General features: G+C 44.5%; 1 protein-coding gene across 1 annotated transcript in view; it reads left to right on the top strand.

Annotated features, from left to right (window-relative positions):
• Positions 1 to 17772, top strand: part of PLXNC1 (plexin C1) — a 464687-nt gene that overhangs the window by 397446 nt on the left and 49469 nt on the right. Inside the window, exons 23-26 of the mRNA XM_085653399.1 lie at positions 8577 to 8680; positions 11453 to 11507; positions 12164 to 12195; positions 12835 to 12942. Of these exons, the coding sequence (XP_085509525.1) occupies positions 8577 to 8680; positions 11453 to 11507; positions 12164 to 12195; positions 12835 to 12942 (299 nt within the window). The remainder of the gene's footprint in view (positions 1 to 8576; positions 8681 to 11452; positions 11508 to 12163; positions 12196 to 12834; positions 12943 to 17772) is intronic.

Here is a 17772-nt window from a genome sequence, read left to right as displayed (position 1 = left end):
TCCATCCCCGGGAACCAAACTTTCTCCCTCATATGGGCGTTCATCTTCTCCACTCCTTGGTGCCCTTGTGGGCGAGTTGTGTTGTCCGTAGCTGAAGGGATGCCGGGATGACGATGTTCAGTCCTCTGAGTAGGATTCCTCTCTGGGTGAGGCTCAGCTCATTCCTGACCCTCCACATGTGTATCAGGCTTTCTTTTTCGGGGCCTGCCCATGAGTTGGCTGAGTGTAAGAATTCACGCCATTGCACTTCTTGGACGGCGGCCCGGACTTTGGAGATGACTGGGTCCCTCTAAGCTGCCGCTGCCACTTGAGGGTCAACGCTCGAGGGCATGTGAGCGCCGAAATCATGTTCAGGTGGGCTTCGGTGGCATCGGCACCCACATCATCACCTTCCACTTCTGTCTTGTCAGGGTGTCTTGAGAGGAAGTCGGCCGGGTTTTTGGCACCGGGCCAGTAGACTACGTCCATTTCATATTGCTGGAGCCCGATGGCCCACCGTTCGATGCGTGGCTTTGGGTGGGGTGCTGATCCTTTGAACAATGGCACCAGTGGTTGGTGATCCGTGATGACAGTAAACGGGTGTCCACATATGTACAGGTGGAAATGCCTGCAGGCCCAGCGGATTGCCAGGGCTTCCCTCTCAATTTGAGCGTATCGCTTCTCGGTAGGGTAAAGTGCTTTGCTGGCATAGGCCAGGGCAGCCCATTGTCCGGGCTCTTGTTCCTGAGTGAGGACGGCCCGAGGCCTACGGGGCTGGCGTCCACCAGTACCTCTGTCCGTCTCGCGGGGTTGATGTACACCAGCTTGGTGTGGTCAAGGAGGGCGTCCTTGATGGCTCGAAATGCCGTTTCCTCGGCTGGGCCCCACTGCCATATGGCATCTGCTCGGGTGAGGTTTCGGAGTGGCTCGGCGATGGTGGCTAGATCTGGGATAAAGCACCTGCAGTACGTAGCCATCCCCAGGAAGCTGCGGACCTCTGCTACCGTGAGAGGGGCTGACGCATTCTTGATGGCTTGGGACTTCCAAGGGTCGACCTTTATGCCTTCCTGTGTGAACGTGTAGCCAAAGAACTCTATTCGCTGTTGGAACAGCAGGCACTTCTGTCTGTGCAGGGTGACCCCGTGGTCCTGAAGTCTTTTAAGCATGGCTCTCGCGTGCCAGTAGTGTTCTTGAGCTGACTTTGAGTGGATGAGGATATCGTCACTCACGTTCAACACCCCAGGTAGTCCGACCAGAGTCTCTCCAACTGCGTTTTGGAAGATTTTGGTGTCGGAGAATATGCCAAAATTCAGCCGTTTATATCTACGGAGTCCTAAATGTGTGCTGAATGTGGTTATGTATCGACTGTCTTTGGCAAACACTAGCGGATGGTAACCAGCATTCAAGTCCAGCTTTGAAAACCATCTGGATCCATTCAGGTCAGCCACAATGTCATCCATGGTCGGCGTTATGTGGCGTTCATGTCGAATGGCCTTGTTGGGGAGGCGCATGTCAATGCAGAGTCTGATCTTCCCTCGTTGGCGAGGTTTTTCCGCTATTACCATGGGTGACACCCGTGGCGTGGGCCCTAAGACCTTCTCTATGACTCCTTGATCTTCCAGCTTCTGCAGCTCTTCTCCCACTAGCAGTCGGCGGTGGAATGAGATTCTCCTGTGCCTTTTCGCGGTTGTCGTCCTAGTCCTTTGAACAGGCCTTCGAACTGGCTGAGTAGTTCTTTGGTCTGGTCAGCTTGTACACTCCTGGCAATCTTCACTAGGCCCAGACCTTCTGCTGCGTGACTGCTCAGCAGTGTGTCGGCCTCGGGGCTGTGACGTGGATGTCGATGGTAATTTCAGTGTCTTCGAATCGCACTGGCACGGTCATCTTGCCCTGGAGGGGTAGCGGTGTGTCGCTTCCATATGCAAATATTTTTTTCTTTGACGGCCTTAGCTCGGGTTTCAACTTGTTATTCTGCTGAATTGCCATGACCATCACTGACGCCCCGGTGTCAATTACTGCGATGACTTCAGATCCTTCCTATCTGTATCGTGCATTGAGGTTGGGGCCGTCTGTCTTTTCAGGGCTTGGGTGAACAAGACTAGGAACGTGTCCTCTTCTTCCTCCAACGTTGAGTCGTCTTCCTGGTAGACTGTGCGGTCTTTCCTCTTCCCCCCTGGCTGGGATGTCAGCGAGACACTCGATAGCTGGCGGGCCATCTTCCGCATCTGTTTGGTTCGCTTCACGTTCCTCCGTTGCGACTTCTTTCTGCACACCGAGGTGAAGTGGTTCGCAATGCTGCAGTTTGTGCATGTTTTCCCTTGTGCCGGACATGACTGTGGAGAATGTTCCTCATACCCACAGTATCCGCATTGACCCTTTGTGTTGGGTGGCTGGCGGTCCCGTGATTTCTGTGGCTTGTCCTTCGTTCTGACTGCGACAGCCTGTTCAGTCTTGACGATGGCTCTCTTCTCAGTGGTGCGGTCCAGCTCCTCTGCCCGTGCTGCTGAAAGATCATGAGACCGTGCTAGCACTAGTATGTCAGTCATGGGAATGTTCGGCTGCCGAAGGATGAGGCCTCGCAGGACTTTACTGCGGATTCCTAGAATTAGTTGTGCTCTGATCTCCTCTGCGGCTCTGTCCCCCACGAGGTGAGTACTGGCAAGTTCTCTCAGTCTGGCATGAAAAGCGTCCACTGACTCCCCCTCTCTTTGCTTGGGTTGCCTCAGCTTGAAATGCTCAAAGTCTGGGTTCATCAGGAGGTCAAAATTAGTGTTCTGGGCAGCGACCGCCGCTGCGTAGTTCTCGGGGGGCCCTGTATTGGGGAGGTGCTTGAAGAGTAGGTAGATCTCCTCCCCCTCGTAGTGAAGAAGCAGTGAGTGCTTCACCGCAACATCTGTTTCTCTGGTGGCAACAAAGTAATTTTCCAGGCGGCTGAGCTAGGTCTGGCACCTTGGTGCCACTGTGGCAGTGTCCGCTAACTCGCTGAAAGGAGGCAGAACTCCTGTGGATGGGTGGAGCGTCGTTGCTGCGGCTGGGGCTTGCACAGCATTGTCGTGCTCCCCCATGGTGGCAGCGGGGGGTGCAGCTGAACGTAGCAGCAGGGGCACCGCGCCTTGGTGACCATCCTTCGTGTGCCCAGTTGCGGGGAGGGTGCTTTGGGCCTTGCATGGGCTGCTTGTGGGTGCGGCCTTGTCGCCCATGGGTCAGCTGGGCCAGGTCGGTGCAAACCATTGCGTCCTTTGTCGCGTGATGCGTGACCCACACGTGAAGGAGCAGGTGTGGCCTGCCCTCTTAGCTTGTGCCAGGAGTTGGGGGAGGACTACCCTTGCGTCGCTTGCCCCTGTGTTTCTCCCTTGGTGGGGGCCTTGTGCTGCTTGCCCCTGCACTGCTCACCTCTGCAGTGGTCGTTACTGCCACATCGTGTTGTAGCTTGCGGCACGTGTGGCTCCTCCGGTCGGCGGGGCACTGTGGTACCACTCTGCGGGGTTTCCCGGTGGGCGTGAGTTGCTCCGCTCTCATCGCCAGTGTTACATATGGGGGGGCTGCCCACCCTATGCAATTGATGGCGGCCTTGCGCTGCGCGTCGTGACAATAATGAGACAGACAGACTGTGTTATCGTTGCACGCGGACTGCCTAGCCCTGCTCCGCCCTCCTTTATTTATAGGCGCGCTCAAGCCGTCCGGCGTGAACGCAGGGGCCGGGCATCCCCGGCGTGCGCCAGCAGCAAACACTAGCTCGCTGACTGTACAACTAGCACAGATTACTGTTCTCCAATCGACAATCACTTCTTCAACTTTAGACATATGGATGCTGGGTCACCACTGCTGATATTAAAGCACGTGATTTGCAAGGCACACAGCTCTGCACAGAAGACGCATTGACCCCCTCATTTAATTTAATCTTTAAATAATAGCTGTGTTTCGTTTAAGCTTCTCGTAACTCCAGTTTTAAACCTCTCTATTTAGGATTCAGAGATTGTCCATCCTCTTGGTTCTTGGTCAATGACATTTGTTACTGATGTTAACAATTTTTCCTTCGACAGCGTGTCGTGCGCACACATTGATGCGCCACACCTCTCAGTATCTACTTGTACAAAGCGAATGCTCTTTAAAGAAGAACATTAAAGAAGGCACCTCACAGCAGAGTGTCAGCTTTTAGCTGCTCCCGGACCTATGGTGTGGATGGGCACTTACCACAGTGTGCAATCAGACATGCGGAATCACACCACTGAGTGCCTCGGAAATGGCACGTTGGGAGGGAGAGATCCTTTTTATTTCTTTTGGGTTACTTTTGGTTGGGTACGGTGCAGTAGGACTTGCAGTTTCATTACATGAGCTTAGAACGATACCCACCTACATTCAGCTGTTGAAGAACTCATAAAACATGTGTATTACGTCATTAGAAGCTTAAGGGGCTGTCTGTGTTGACGTATTCTGAAATCTTGTAAATGTATTTGCGTGGTACATATTTTCCAGTATTTCAATTCGGGTATTATTGACTAATAAAGGATATTGCGGTTTTATAGGTATGTGATAACTAATGTTTCTGCTCAGTAAAAGTCCCAAAATAAATGTAAATGTACCCTGACTATGTTTTGTAATCATGCGACGATGTGTTGAAAACGTACAAATATAAAGCAAGCATAAGTGTCGTCAACAAAAATGCGCTATCGACATCTCCCACAATAATCCACAATAGAGTATTTTCAAAATGATTATGGGTGCTTAGTAATGTGCAGTTAGCTATATAGCCACATGTATTATGAAGAAATTAAAAGTGTGGAACAATTGATGGTAACAGCATGCTCTGAAGACAACTGTTTTAACCATATAACATAAAGAATATTATTTCGGGAGGGTAGATTTGACAGTAGTAATAACTTGTTTTAGTTCTTTGACGACCTATAGTGAACTATACCAATACTGACAGTAGGCTTTGGGACCACTCATTGCTTATTGTTTTTTAGCTTTCTTCTAAATCTCATTTGCTTACTTCTTAATCAATGTTTTTTCTTCCCCGTTCTCTGTTTGTCCCTAACCAGTAACACAGCTTCTTTAAAATACTTTTGATTGGATTACTTGTATTCTTTCACTGCTTGCACTAACAATTTCTTTTTAGTTTGCTTTCAGCACTCCATGTAGATGCATCTGTTTTCTTGCTTTCTCCCTTTCGCTCCTGGATGCCTGCTGCATCTTTGTTGCTCTCTCTCACCCCAAATCGTCCATTGCTTACCACCTACCATTCTTGGTCCTGCTCAGGATTTTTTTTCCAGTTCCGATGCTCTGTGGCTTTTAGTTGTTACTACCCCCCGCTTCTCCATGTTCCATGTCCCTCCCTGTCAACGTCTGCTTTTGATTTACTATTCCGCCTTCCCAGCTCTTCCATCCCTCACCCGCCGCTCTATGCTTTGCGACAGGTATGTTTCGTCCAGTGTGGAATTTTGCACACAACTTATGTATTATTAGATCATTTTAATGTTGGGAGCTCCATTGAAAACAATAAAATGCTCCGGGCTTCTAATGGCCAGAAGAAGCCCAGAGCTCCAACATTCCAATGTTGTCATTCACAGCTGTTACTGTGATCAAAGGCTGCTTTTGTTTTATTTGTTAGAACATTCTGCCCCCTAGTGGCGGAATATTCTAACAGCCTTATAGCCCTGTGTATCTATGTTGATGTCTTGCTCCCCAGTTAAAGGCCCTCTTACACTGGAGTGGGCCTTTAATGGCTGGTATAGCCCACTACAGCGGGCTATTAGGCTATAAAAGGTCACTTCAGAAAACTCTAACTTGTAGTGTGTTACAATACATCCTTGCTTATCGAAATTAAGAGGCAGGTTGCAAATTGCAACTCAGTACAATTGGATGCTATCACTAGGACGATGCTTTTTAATGTAGCTTGTTTTCCTTGAAAGGAATCAGGCTGTGCCTAAAAGGAAACGTTTATTTTTTTTAAGTTGGAGAGTTGGCAGTGGTTCTGTGGACCACTACCTACTGAGACCCCTTCGCTTTTGGGAACAAGGTACCACCACAACTTTGGGGAAGGGGTGGTAGCCCATTCACTATTTCACTATCCGCTATTTCGTGCTTAAACCATTGAAACATATGGATAGAAGTCACTATTTGGAAGAGACGACTACAACAAGCCTCTTTCATATATTGATTTTTTATCAATTCCATTTTTCGGAGTCGGTAAAAAAAATGATGACTCTTAATTTGAGTTTAGTATATTTCAAAAAGTATTTTTACATTCTTAAACTCCAGATCAGAGAGTTTGTGACCAAAAAAAATGCTTTGTACTTCTGGTCCAAAATGGATGCATATGACGACATAATGCAGCAACTATCTGGAAAGTATAGAAAACACTGTTTTCTTTAAGCTCTGTACTCTCAAGATGGCCGCCATGTTGTCTAATGCAAAAGTATGATGGGCATCATCACGTTGCATCTTCCCCTCTGCCAGTTCAGTCTTTGGTTGTCTGTTTTATATAGGTTTCAGATCATCAATATGAATGTGCTGACTATCTTTAACACATTTCTTTAGGGTCGGATAGGCCTAATAAAAATGTATAAACACAGTTCTGATTACGTGATGAGTTTTGATTCTGTGTAAACTGTACTTCTTTCACAAACAATTGATCTCTGAAGAAGGGACCTGGGTACTCTCAAAATCTGGAATGTTCTAAGTTTTTCACTAATTGCTCCAGTCACAAAAGTTTGGCCAGTGACCTCTGGCAAGGAGTTGTTCCCCACTGGAAATGATTTTCCTTTAGGACAGTCCTTGTGTTATTTGTGTTATATTGAACTTAGTATTCTCCTAATAATAATTGGGAGGAAATAGAGGAGGCACATTTGTCACAGTTGATCTTTAATTCCATATGGGAGCACATTGAGATTTAGCTATCCATAACATGAAACAGGACATCGCATTGATGTAGAGGCATAAGTCTTACTATGTGCTTGCCAGAAGTATCTAAAGAGAGAAGCAACTGTTTGCTGCCAACCTCCCTGATAAAGCAGGGTTTCCTGCAAAACACTTGTTGACTTCTTATCTTAAAACTGGCTGTAAATAGGACTGCATATCTCCACATTGAGCGCCAATTTCGAACTGGCTTGTCCTCCATTAGGAAATCTAAGTGCTACTCCATGAGATGTTATATACAGATGTTTTCATTTCTTTTCATCTTTTGATGTCATGTTTTAAATGTGCTCAAGTATTATTTGGTATATTAACCGTGCCACTTATATTTATCTAAATTAACTTTATGAAAAGATGACTCATGGGTAAAAACATTTTTTTAAATTATTTATTGTACTTCTAAGCAATGTTGATTTATAATGCATTGGTACAGTTGCACCCTCACTGAAACCTCTTCTGTTTAGTTAAAGTGTGATAGGTAGTGTATTTATGGTCTATTTCTGACCCAAAAGCCCAACTCTATACTATAGTCCCAAAAGCTGATTTGCGAGATATACTTTGTACACCTTTTGTCAGTCAAATCAAAAACATTATGTCAAAATCTAAAGTAAACATATCATGACACTTGATATTTACCTCTACTATTGTGTTATCAAAGAAGAGGCTAAACATGGCTTCTCCATTCTTTCTTTTCTTCTATTTTTCTTTCATGTCACTTCTTTTTCTTGTTTTCTTTCTTTCCTCTCTTTTCTTCTTTGTGTTTTTCCTTTGTTTTGTATTTTTCTCCTTTTTGTTCCTTCCCTTATCATTCTGTTGCGTTTTCACATTTTTCTAATTTTCCTTTGCTTTTTTCATTTTACTTTTTGTCTTTACTTTCCATTCCTTTGCTTTATCCCCATTCTTACCAGCTGCATTTTTAGGTGTGGGATAGACAGCGCTTTAACTGTCTCGCCAGTTACATTTTTTCCGAAAAAGCATCATAAAAATAAAAACCCTGATACGTAGAGGAACTTACATTCAGCCCTCTAATCCACTGGTCGGCTGATGTGCCATTTACATTTTGCTCCACCCATCACACCCTACAGAACAAGGTAGTATTTTTTGCAAACACGCCCATTTAGATTGTGGTATTCTTGCTTTTTTATACTTTAGGTTTTTATTCTCTGTTGCATATAGTTGCAAAAAAATTCAATACAAACACTTGCAAGTTTGTCAAGGCCAGACGTATTGGCCTTGACAGTGCTTGTTTCTTTTTGCAATACATGCTTTAAAAATCCAATGATCTCTGGATGATATTGTATTCTATTTAAAAGAGCAAGGCAGAAAATCGATGTCAAATCAGCTCTCAGTAACAACATAAAGAAAAATCCATATGATATATTGTATGGAACACCCTTCTGTCTTGCTGGCCTGTAAAAGCATTAACAAATCTATAAAGTGAATGTAATTCCAGGTAAATGTTAAGAACAACTTTTTGTCAATTAAATTTGATTGAGACAAAATAAGTGTTCCTAATATATTTTTATCAATCAGGATATGTGAATTCTAATATGATGTTTGGGACAAAGGATGATTACGATTAACTCAAACCTGGCTTATAGAACATGCATGTTTAGAGTTTAGCAACACTTTTCCTGGATAAAAGTGTGAAGTTACCTTTCCTAAATGTACTTTTCTTGCAGAACTTCTTGAAGGCCCTGAGCGTAAAGAGATTCTAGATGTGGACCAGTCATCTGTTACACTAGAGCATGGGAAAACAAAGTTAAATACTGTACTCCATTATAAGGTGAGAGGTTCACAAGCACTAGCAATTCATCATTTGCAGTAGACATTTGTATTTGTTATGTAGTAATTCAAGTTTCCATCCCTCTCTTTTTCAGTTGGGCAGATTAGCAGCGGTGTGTAAATTTGTGTATGATTTTTTTCTTGCGGAATTTCAGGAAATTCTATGACAATGTAATGAAATTACGCTTTTGTGGCAAAATGTGGTTGCTGGCATCTCACGTCATTTTTTTTTTTTTACTCAATTGCACATCTTGTATAAAGAAGTCTTACTGAATACCAGCAGGACACTGTTTTGAGAAGAAGATGTCTTAGATGTCTTATGAGGAGCCATTTTCTGTGTAAACCAATTTCTTATTGGTATCTCAGAAGTTTCTCTTTTATTTACATGAGGTGCATGCTCCGGAAAGAAAATAACTTTAAATTGCATAATGTTAAATTTTGAGAAATTTCACCAAATACAAAATTTGGGGATTTTGGGAAATTTGACAGAGTGTTAAATAAGTCCATAGTTAAGCCTCAATGGGGAGCAGGGGTCCTCAAGCGCTGACAGAACACTAGTTGCTCCATAGTTTCAGGCAGATGTACCATTTAAGTCTTGTTTTTGTTTTCAACCCACAGGTTGACATCTCCTATGATGAGGGTGAGGGTTCTATGTGCGAATATCGACCTGGTTTATGCTAGATTAAGAAATTGTGTAGGAAAGTGGTGACATAGGTTGAACTTCATTAGATGAAAGTGCAGAATGGAAAATTATGCCCACATGAGGACTCAGCAAATTCTTATACCACAAAGAAATGATTTATTCATGAAAGTGCGTTGATGATACAAGCCTTCAAGATCATGGCATGAGGGTCAACTCTGAGTTCTCAGGGACACACAGAGTGCCCAACATGGAAGAGTGGATGTGTGAGTATTGATTAATGCATGGGCTTTAAAACGTGGTCTACGAAAGTAGAAGATGTCCTTGCAATAATTAATATAGGAATGTCAGAACATCAGTACAGAATCTAGGACTGATCTTTAATTCAGAACTCTCTTTTGTCCCACAAATTCTAACTGCTGTCAAAAGGGCTCATTTTCACTTATTTCATAGGTCAGTGTAAGCATAGAATTGCTCCCACCCAAGCCATTGTTTTTCAAGGTTCACATACTGTTCTGCAGCCTGCCTCAATATGTCATAGCTCCTTATGTTAAACATACAGTCTGTTCCAAATAGAGCCACCAGGATTGCATTTGGTGTATGAAGTATGACCATGCATTGCACCGTAGGAAGGACTATCGTTTGCCTTTGGTGCCTACACACGTAAAGAATTTCATAGTTTGACTCCAAACTGTTTAGCGCGCTGTTTACCTTCTGTCAAACACAGAGACTTCAGCTCAGCAACTAATCATAAACTCCTCATTTCAAAATGATGCCCCATTAATCTTAGGGGCAAACATCTAGCAGTTGCTGAAGTCATACTATGAAATCAGCTTCCTGCTCCATTCTGCTTACATTCTATTTCCAGTAGTTTTAGGCGAAGTTTGAAAAAGCATGTTTCTTAGTCAGAAATTGTGTAGATTACAGTAACTACTTACTCCATCTTCTGGATGCTATTTTTATATTCTATATACGTATATGCTATATATTGTTTTGGCCAATCGCGTTTGATTTTGGTCCCTGATGGCTGATTGGGCCTTGGCATTTGTTTGAATTGGAGAAATAATAATAAACTAAAGTAAAATCCACTACAACGTTTTAGTTTCCACCTTCCTGAGATATTACTTGGATTAAAAAGATTTCTGTCTCAGTGACTCTACCGGGTTCAAAAAAGCATCATCATTGAAGAATCCAATTGGAATGTAGACTCATGAGGCACGTTACTGATGTCTAATGATTATGCACCACCCAAAGTAAAGGTGTAGAGGCAACAGCTGTTTGACACACAGGTCACTGGCATTTAAAGCAGTACATTTCTATGATGGTATTTAAAATAATAAGCGTATGTTTCGGGGAAGGCACCGTTTCCCCTGTAAGTGGATTCACACTACAACCCAAGTTGATGACTTTAATTGTTCAACCACCAATGATCGCCTCCAAAATAATATCGTTAAGTGGGAAATCAGACTTTGTTGATTCAATACCACCAATTGGAATCGTATCAGGCTGCTATCATGACTTTTGTGCTGCCCTCGTTATGATGATGACCTGTTTAATAGTGGAAGGTAGAAACGCTGTCGACAAAAAAATGACGCTGAAAAAGTATTTTATTGTGTAATGATATATATGAACTTTTTGTATCCTTTATTTCCATGCACAATATTGGGCTGCTATTACCTTCCGTCGTTGCCTTGTTCTCTCTCTTTTTTTTATGTTTCACTTAATTTCATAAGCACGGTGTATTCACTTTGCGCATTGAGCATTTTACATTTAAAATTGATGCTGCCAATGAATAATTTCATATGTATGAATATGTTTTAAAATATTAAACACAATCTTCTGGATTACAGTTGGCCATATCTTCCTTTGTAATTTATTCACATAAGCAATGTGTTGAGCTATTATATTGCAAGTATGATGGAAACTGGCCATTTCAAATGATGCCCCTTGGGACATTGTTGTGAGATTTCATTATTACCCCTGTCTCTCCGGGTTTATGGGTATCTCATGTTGTTTAGAACACAACTGTAAAATAATAAAGCAAGTGAATCAAGCATTATTTCACAAACTTTAGAAGCATGCATGTGTGTCACTTTGTGTTGAACCACATTAACAATGGCAATCTTCTTTCAGCTATCAGAAGGATCGACTATCAGTGTGATTAGAAAGAGCAGCAGTTGTACAGCAGGTACACATGACCTTTAATTATGCTGACTTATTCTGAACTAGATTACCTTCCTGACCCATGGAATCCGCCTATTTTGTCTCATTCTATGGGGTGGATTATGGGTTGATTAATGGACAGGAAGATTCTGGATTATTTAGGGTGCCTGCCTCTTTCAATTGTGTCTTGACGTTGTTGTAGACATGCTGTGTTTTTTATAAGTACCGCACCCAACTAAAGGAGCTTACTTGGGCCAGCCTATAGCTCATCCTGTGTAACCCCCCTTCTGATACCCTTTTCACCGGGCCCATTGCCCCACCTTGAGTCCCTTGTGTTCACCACCGTGCATGTTCACTGCTCTTCAGTGTCCACATGTGGTTTAAGGCTTTAGCGATGGGTGCCTGTCAGACGAAGTCCCATCCACGCCTGCATGCTCACTTCTGTTCAATGCATGGAGTTTCAATGAGTCTGTACAGATATCTACGCACTGCTATAAGGGACCTAAACACTCTGGCTTTGATGCAGGAAGTACCTGTCCCAACATCTATCTGGCTGGACCTTTATAGCCATCCTTCATGGCGCCTCTTCTGCCACACCTTGATCTAACACAAATAATAAGACATCACCTGACCAGACTTTAATGCTGAATGACCTTATTTATATTTTTTTAATTTCATTAGATGGGGACTACTCCGATGACTACTGCCACTTGGTAAGTTGAATAGTTGCGTGTTTTGATTGTGTTTTAATAAGTGAATGACCTCCCAAGGCTCTGCTGCCAGTGCTTCCCAAATAAGTAGATGTGATTTCAGACCTGTATGGATACATTTTGTTTTCAGCCATATGCGCTTTGGGAATAACTAATCCCATGTAACATTTGCCAGCAACCCACAGGTCACGATGCTGTGCCCTGGCGTCACCATCCGTGCCAGGATGCCTGGTGAATTTGGCATTAGTGCTTATTAAGGCCAAAATGAGCAGGGGAGGCAAGGATTGCTGTGCATAACAGGCTTAAAATGCATGTTATTGGTTGTTTTGGAATGTGGATGTGCAGAGCAAATTATTAAGGCTGTAGGATTTGATGATACCATGTACACTTCACCTAATTTCCTATGATTTTGCTTTTCTATTTCACTTTCAAACCTCTGCAAAACATGCTTCTGTTTAGGACTGACTTGGGCTCTGAAACTTTAGGCCTCCCCGATCTAATAAACATATGCATTTTGTCTCTGAAATAACGTACTTAACTGGTGCATTTTCTTTCACCATGCTGAGCATTTTGATACACATTTTATATGAAAGTCACTGTAGAGAATACTGTAGTGATAACCCTGCTGGTGCTATCTTTCAGATTTTGCCTGATACAGAAGAAACAGAAGATGTACAGGGAGCACATCACAAAGGAAAACAGAAATTCAAAGTGAAGGAAATGTACCTCACAAAGCTTATCTCCACCAAGGTAGGGACTGTTTGTGATCACAGAACATCAGCCATTAGAGGCACCATTAGATGTGATAGTTACGTTAATACCAGAGAATGCTTACTTATTATTATGATTGAATTTATACAACGCATGGCTAAACAGGCAGGGCTTCCCAGCGCTAACATGTTCAGTCTAGATAAAATGCAGTCAGAATCTAAAATAGCCAGACTTTCTACTACTAACCTGTGATGAACAAATGCCATTGCTCACTACATGAGCTTTGCTGAATGAGGCTTACACCAGTGCTTACCTAAGAGACATAGGACTTTGATTTGAATTCAGGAGCATAGGGCTAACCAACAGAAATAAGTCCATTTTGAAATTGTGTAGTTCCACAGTTTAGGTTTTGTAGCCAGGAGGGCAGCAATCATTTTAAGGCTCTATAGATCGAAAATGGTGCAGCTGGCTGATCACTGGTGCATTTACTGTTACTTTATGACCTGAGTAAGTCATAAACGGGGAGCTTTTTTAGGCTCTTCATCTAGTAGTTCCATAATTTTATCTCAGTGGTAAATTTCTTGTCCCGACTTATTACTTGAGGGACAGTGTCCAGCAGAGTTGGCTGTCTCTGTTGAGGCACAGGGCTAGGCACAATTTTTCATGTGAATTTTGGAATAGGCTCAATTTGCATTTGTTTCTTACCTATGGAGTGGAATTCCGGTTGCTCCGCAGGTGGAAGAAAAAAACACCTCAAAACCCAATACAGTTAATTTTTGTGGCATTGTGAGGAGGTGGGCAATGTAATGACCTTAATGATAATTGCACTAAGGTGAATGTATTGCCTAGAACCTTGATAATGCTCTTGAACGCAACTTCACCAGTGCTTAATTTGTGAAATATTAAGTGCCAGGGCTCTGACCAGGAGGCCACTGCAGCTTGCACCACCCATCGCCCCTGTCACCGCTGCCAAAACAACTACTAACCATCTCTTTCTCATGCAATTGTGACAGTTCAGATAATTCCAGATCCCCAAAGCTAAAGGAATGGCTGGGGGTGCAGGTATTAGTAATTTTTAATGTGTGTTGTATTCATTAACACCCGTTGTTATGCTCATCTCTAAACTAGATAGTTCGAGGCATATGAGCTGCTGATCACACACTTAGGATAGTAGATCGCCATCTTGTGTTGGGCACGGATGCTTGCAGGTTGTTGTTGTCTTCGGAAAAAGTCTTTAATCACGAGATAGGTGACTCCTCCCTTGGACGACAGTGCGCATGGGCATCAACACCATCGTTAGATTGTTTTTTTCCACCATTGGGTTCGGATGCAACTTTTCCGCTCCGGTTGGAAATATCAATTCACAAGCTTTTCGAAGCGCAAAACTTCACACAAAATATCGAAGCACCTTTATTCTCGACATCGATTTCATCGGCTCGATTCCGGACGTCGAAGCGCGCGGCTGGGCCTATTCACGCCGTGAGGCCTACGGCTCATGGAAAGGACGCCTTTCAAAAAATGCCCCCAGTGTGGAGCAAAATTTCCGCACAGTGACCACCACAAAGTATGCAACCTGTGCCTGTCACCTGAACACGACGAGTCCAGCTGTCCAGCCTGCGCATCCTTTTGATCCAAAAAGACCATTTGAGATCGAAGGGCTCAAAGACACATCATGGCACAGAGAACAGCTCCGGAACCAGAGGACATCTTTGATGAAGGCCCCGATGTCCCAGAAGAAGATTCCGAAGATCTACAAACAATTTCCGAAGCAGATGACTCAGACGACCCCATCACTCCTGGGCAACGTGTGAGTACTACTGCCCCTGCCCCAACCCGACCAAAACCAAAGGCATTGGTCAAGACTTCGCCTGCTGGCCCCAGTCCAGACCGAAAACATCCTTCAGAAGCCCTGCCTCCCGGCTCGGCTGCGAAGAAACATAAGCCTTCCGGTAGCTCGGGACCGAGCAAACCGCATGTCATTGTCCAACCGGCACCCTCGGCACCGAAGACAAAAGACCACTCGGCACCGAAATCGGCTCCAACGCCTTCGGCCCCGAAAATACCAAGGCCAATAGATAAACCGGCACCGAAGGTTCCCAAGCCTACAGATACAACTTCGGCTCCGAAACAGACATCGGCACCAAAACCATCATCGGTACCGAAACCAACGGCTAAGGACTTTCATACGCCTCTTAAAGCCAAACAATCCACCGATCAACCAAAACCTCGATCGGAACCGAAAAAATCGGCACCAAAGACTGTTCCTGAAGAACAAGAACTTTTTCATCCAGATCCCATCGACCCAAGGCAGAAAAAGTTTTACATCGACCCCAAGACTGGACATGTCACCTCGGTGCCATGTAAAAAACGGAAACTGGACACACCACCTGTTCCAGTTCCTGTAAACAGGAAGGACTCTGCAACATCGCCTATGCCTCCTTCCTCACCTATACTGCCTCCTAACCCACCCCCTCCGCCTACACCACCCGTACCTATACCCTCCCCATCACATACACCACCTCCACAGGATGATGATGATGACCTAGGGGGTGGGAATTACCCTAATGATCCGTTCACGGATCCAGACACCTCACCGCTGGATGATTGGGCGTTCCCTCTACCAGACATGCCTGAGCCTTAGCCATATCCCTCCAAACCATCGCCTCCAGACGATCACCTGGGGTTTGGCCAATTATTAAATAGAGCGGCACTTTACCACAGCGTCACAATGCACTCAGACGCACCGGAGGAAGACTTCCTATTAGACACTTTAAAAAAATCTCAAAAGTCTGTACAAATTCTGCCCATGATTAAAGGAGTCATAAAACGCGCCCCGAAGTATTTAAAGACCCCGTCTGTGCCAGGGTTCTCAACCCAAGGATAGAAAAGAAATATAGGCCTGCCCCTGAAGATCCTAATTACATCAAAGGGCAACTCCCTTTGGATTCTTTGGTCGTTTCCAATGCTAGGAAACGCACCAACTCCCAAACCACAGGAGATACGCCACCCCCAGACAAAGAATCCAAACTGTTAGAAGCCTCTGGCAAAAGAGTAGCAGCACAAGCCGCTAATCATTGGCGTATTGCCAACACCCAAGCCCTACTAGCACGCTATGACAGGGCCCACTACGACCAATTAGAGACTCTCTTACAACATCTGCCAGACCAATATAAAACCCAGGCAAATGACCTTGTCCAGGAGAGAAAACTTATTTCAAATGCAGCAATCAAATGTGCGCTTGACGCTGCAGACACTGACTCTAGAGCCATTAACACAAGTGTGCTCCTTCGACGACATGCCTGGCTACGCATTTCAGGCTTTAAGCCAGAGGTACAAACTACCATACTTAGTCAGCCATTCAATCAGGAACAGCTCTTTGGGCCAGCAGTAGACACTGCCCTTGAAAAAATGAAGAAGGACACAGAGACGGCTAAGTCCATGGGAGCATTACAGTCTCCCCAACCACGTGGCTCCTTTCGGCGCTATAGTGGAGCCTCCAAAAATATCGGAGCAGACACCCCCTCCACATTCAAAACCGCTACACAAACATCCCCCGGTAGAGGATATTTTAGAGGCGGATACGGAGGAAACCACAACAAGGGGCGAGGTCGAGGTAATAACAACACTCGTACCTCCCCTGCCACAAAACAGTGACTTTCCTCCACTCCCCCCAGACCATTCCACTCCAGTCGGGGGAAGACTAAAACAGTTCCTACCTGTCTGGAACTCCATTACAACAGACAAGTGGGTAAGGCAAATTATCCAGTATGGTTACTGCCTGGAACTCACAACTACCCCCCCACACATACTGCCCAAACAGCATTCCATGTCACCAGACCATCTTACGCTCCTCAAACAAGAGGTTCTCTCATTGCTTCAAAAACACGCAATAGAACCAGTTCCCTTAGAACATCAGGGTTCAGGGGTATACTCACTCTACTTCCTAATCCCCAAAAATGACGGGACTCTAAGACCAATACTCAACCTCAGACCCCTAACTCTGTATATCAACTCAGATCATTTCCATATGATCACTCTTCAACAAGTGCTCCCACTACTGCAACAAGGCGATTTCCTTGCCACACTAGATCTCAAGGACGCCTACTTCCACATTCCCATACATCCTGCCCACAGGAAGTATCTAAGGTTTGTGGTGGACGGACAACACTACCAGTTTACAGTCCTTTCATTCGGAACAACCGCACCCAGAGTATTCACCAAATGCCTGGCAGTAGTAGCAGCACATCTCAGAAGGCAACAAATTCATGTCTTCCCGTATCTAGACGACTGGCTAATAAAAGCCAAGTCATCCAACAAATGTGTTCTACACACTTACCAACCCATCCAAATCTTACACAACTTGGGATTCACAATAAACTATCCCAAATCTCATCTCCAACCCTCTCACATACATCAGTATCTAGGAGCCACCATAAACACCTCCACAGCCCTAGCAAATCCCAGCCCAGCCAGGATAGCCAATATACAAGCTCTTATCACAAAATTCCAAATCCAACACTCTCTTCCAGCAAGAGTGTTCATGCAACTCATAGGCATGATGGCTTCATGCATCTTCATTGTGCCTTATGCAAGACTTCAAATGCGTCCCTTGCAAGAATGTCTAGCACGTCAGTGGAACCATGCTCACGGACAACTTACAGATCTGGTGTTGGTGGACAGCCGCACACATCGCTCTCTGAAATGGTGGAACATACCAAACCTGTCCAAAGGGCGGCCGTTCCTAGAGCCTCTTCAACAGATAGTGCTGACAACGGACGCATCACTCACAGGATGGGGAGCCCATCTCCTCGGACACACCACTCAGGGCAAATGGACCACTCAACAGAAAGTGCTCCATATCAATTACTT

The sequence above is a fragment of the Triturus cristatus genome, chromosome 4_1, assembly GCF_964204655.1.
Source record: "Triturus cristatus chromosome 4_1, aTriCri1.1, whole genome shotgun sequence".
Lineage (NCBI taxonomy): Eukaryota > Metazoa > Chordata > Amphibia > Caudata > Salamandridae > Triturus > Triturus cristatus.
Note: the sequence above shows the minus strand (reverse complement) of the source record. Positions and strands in the feature narration are given on the sequence as shown.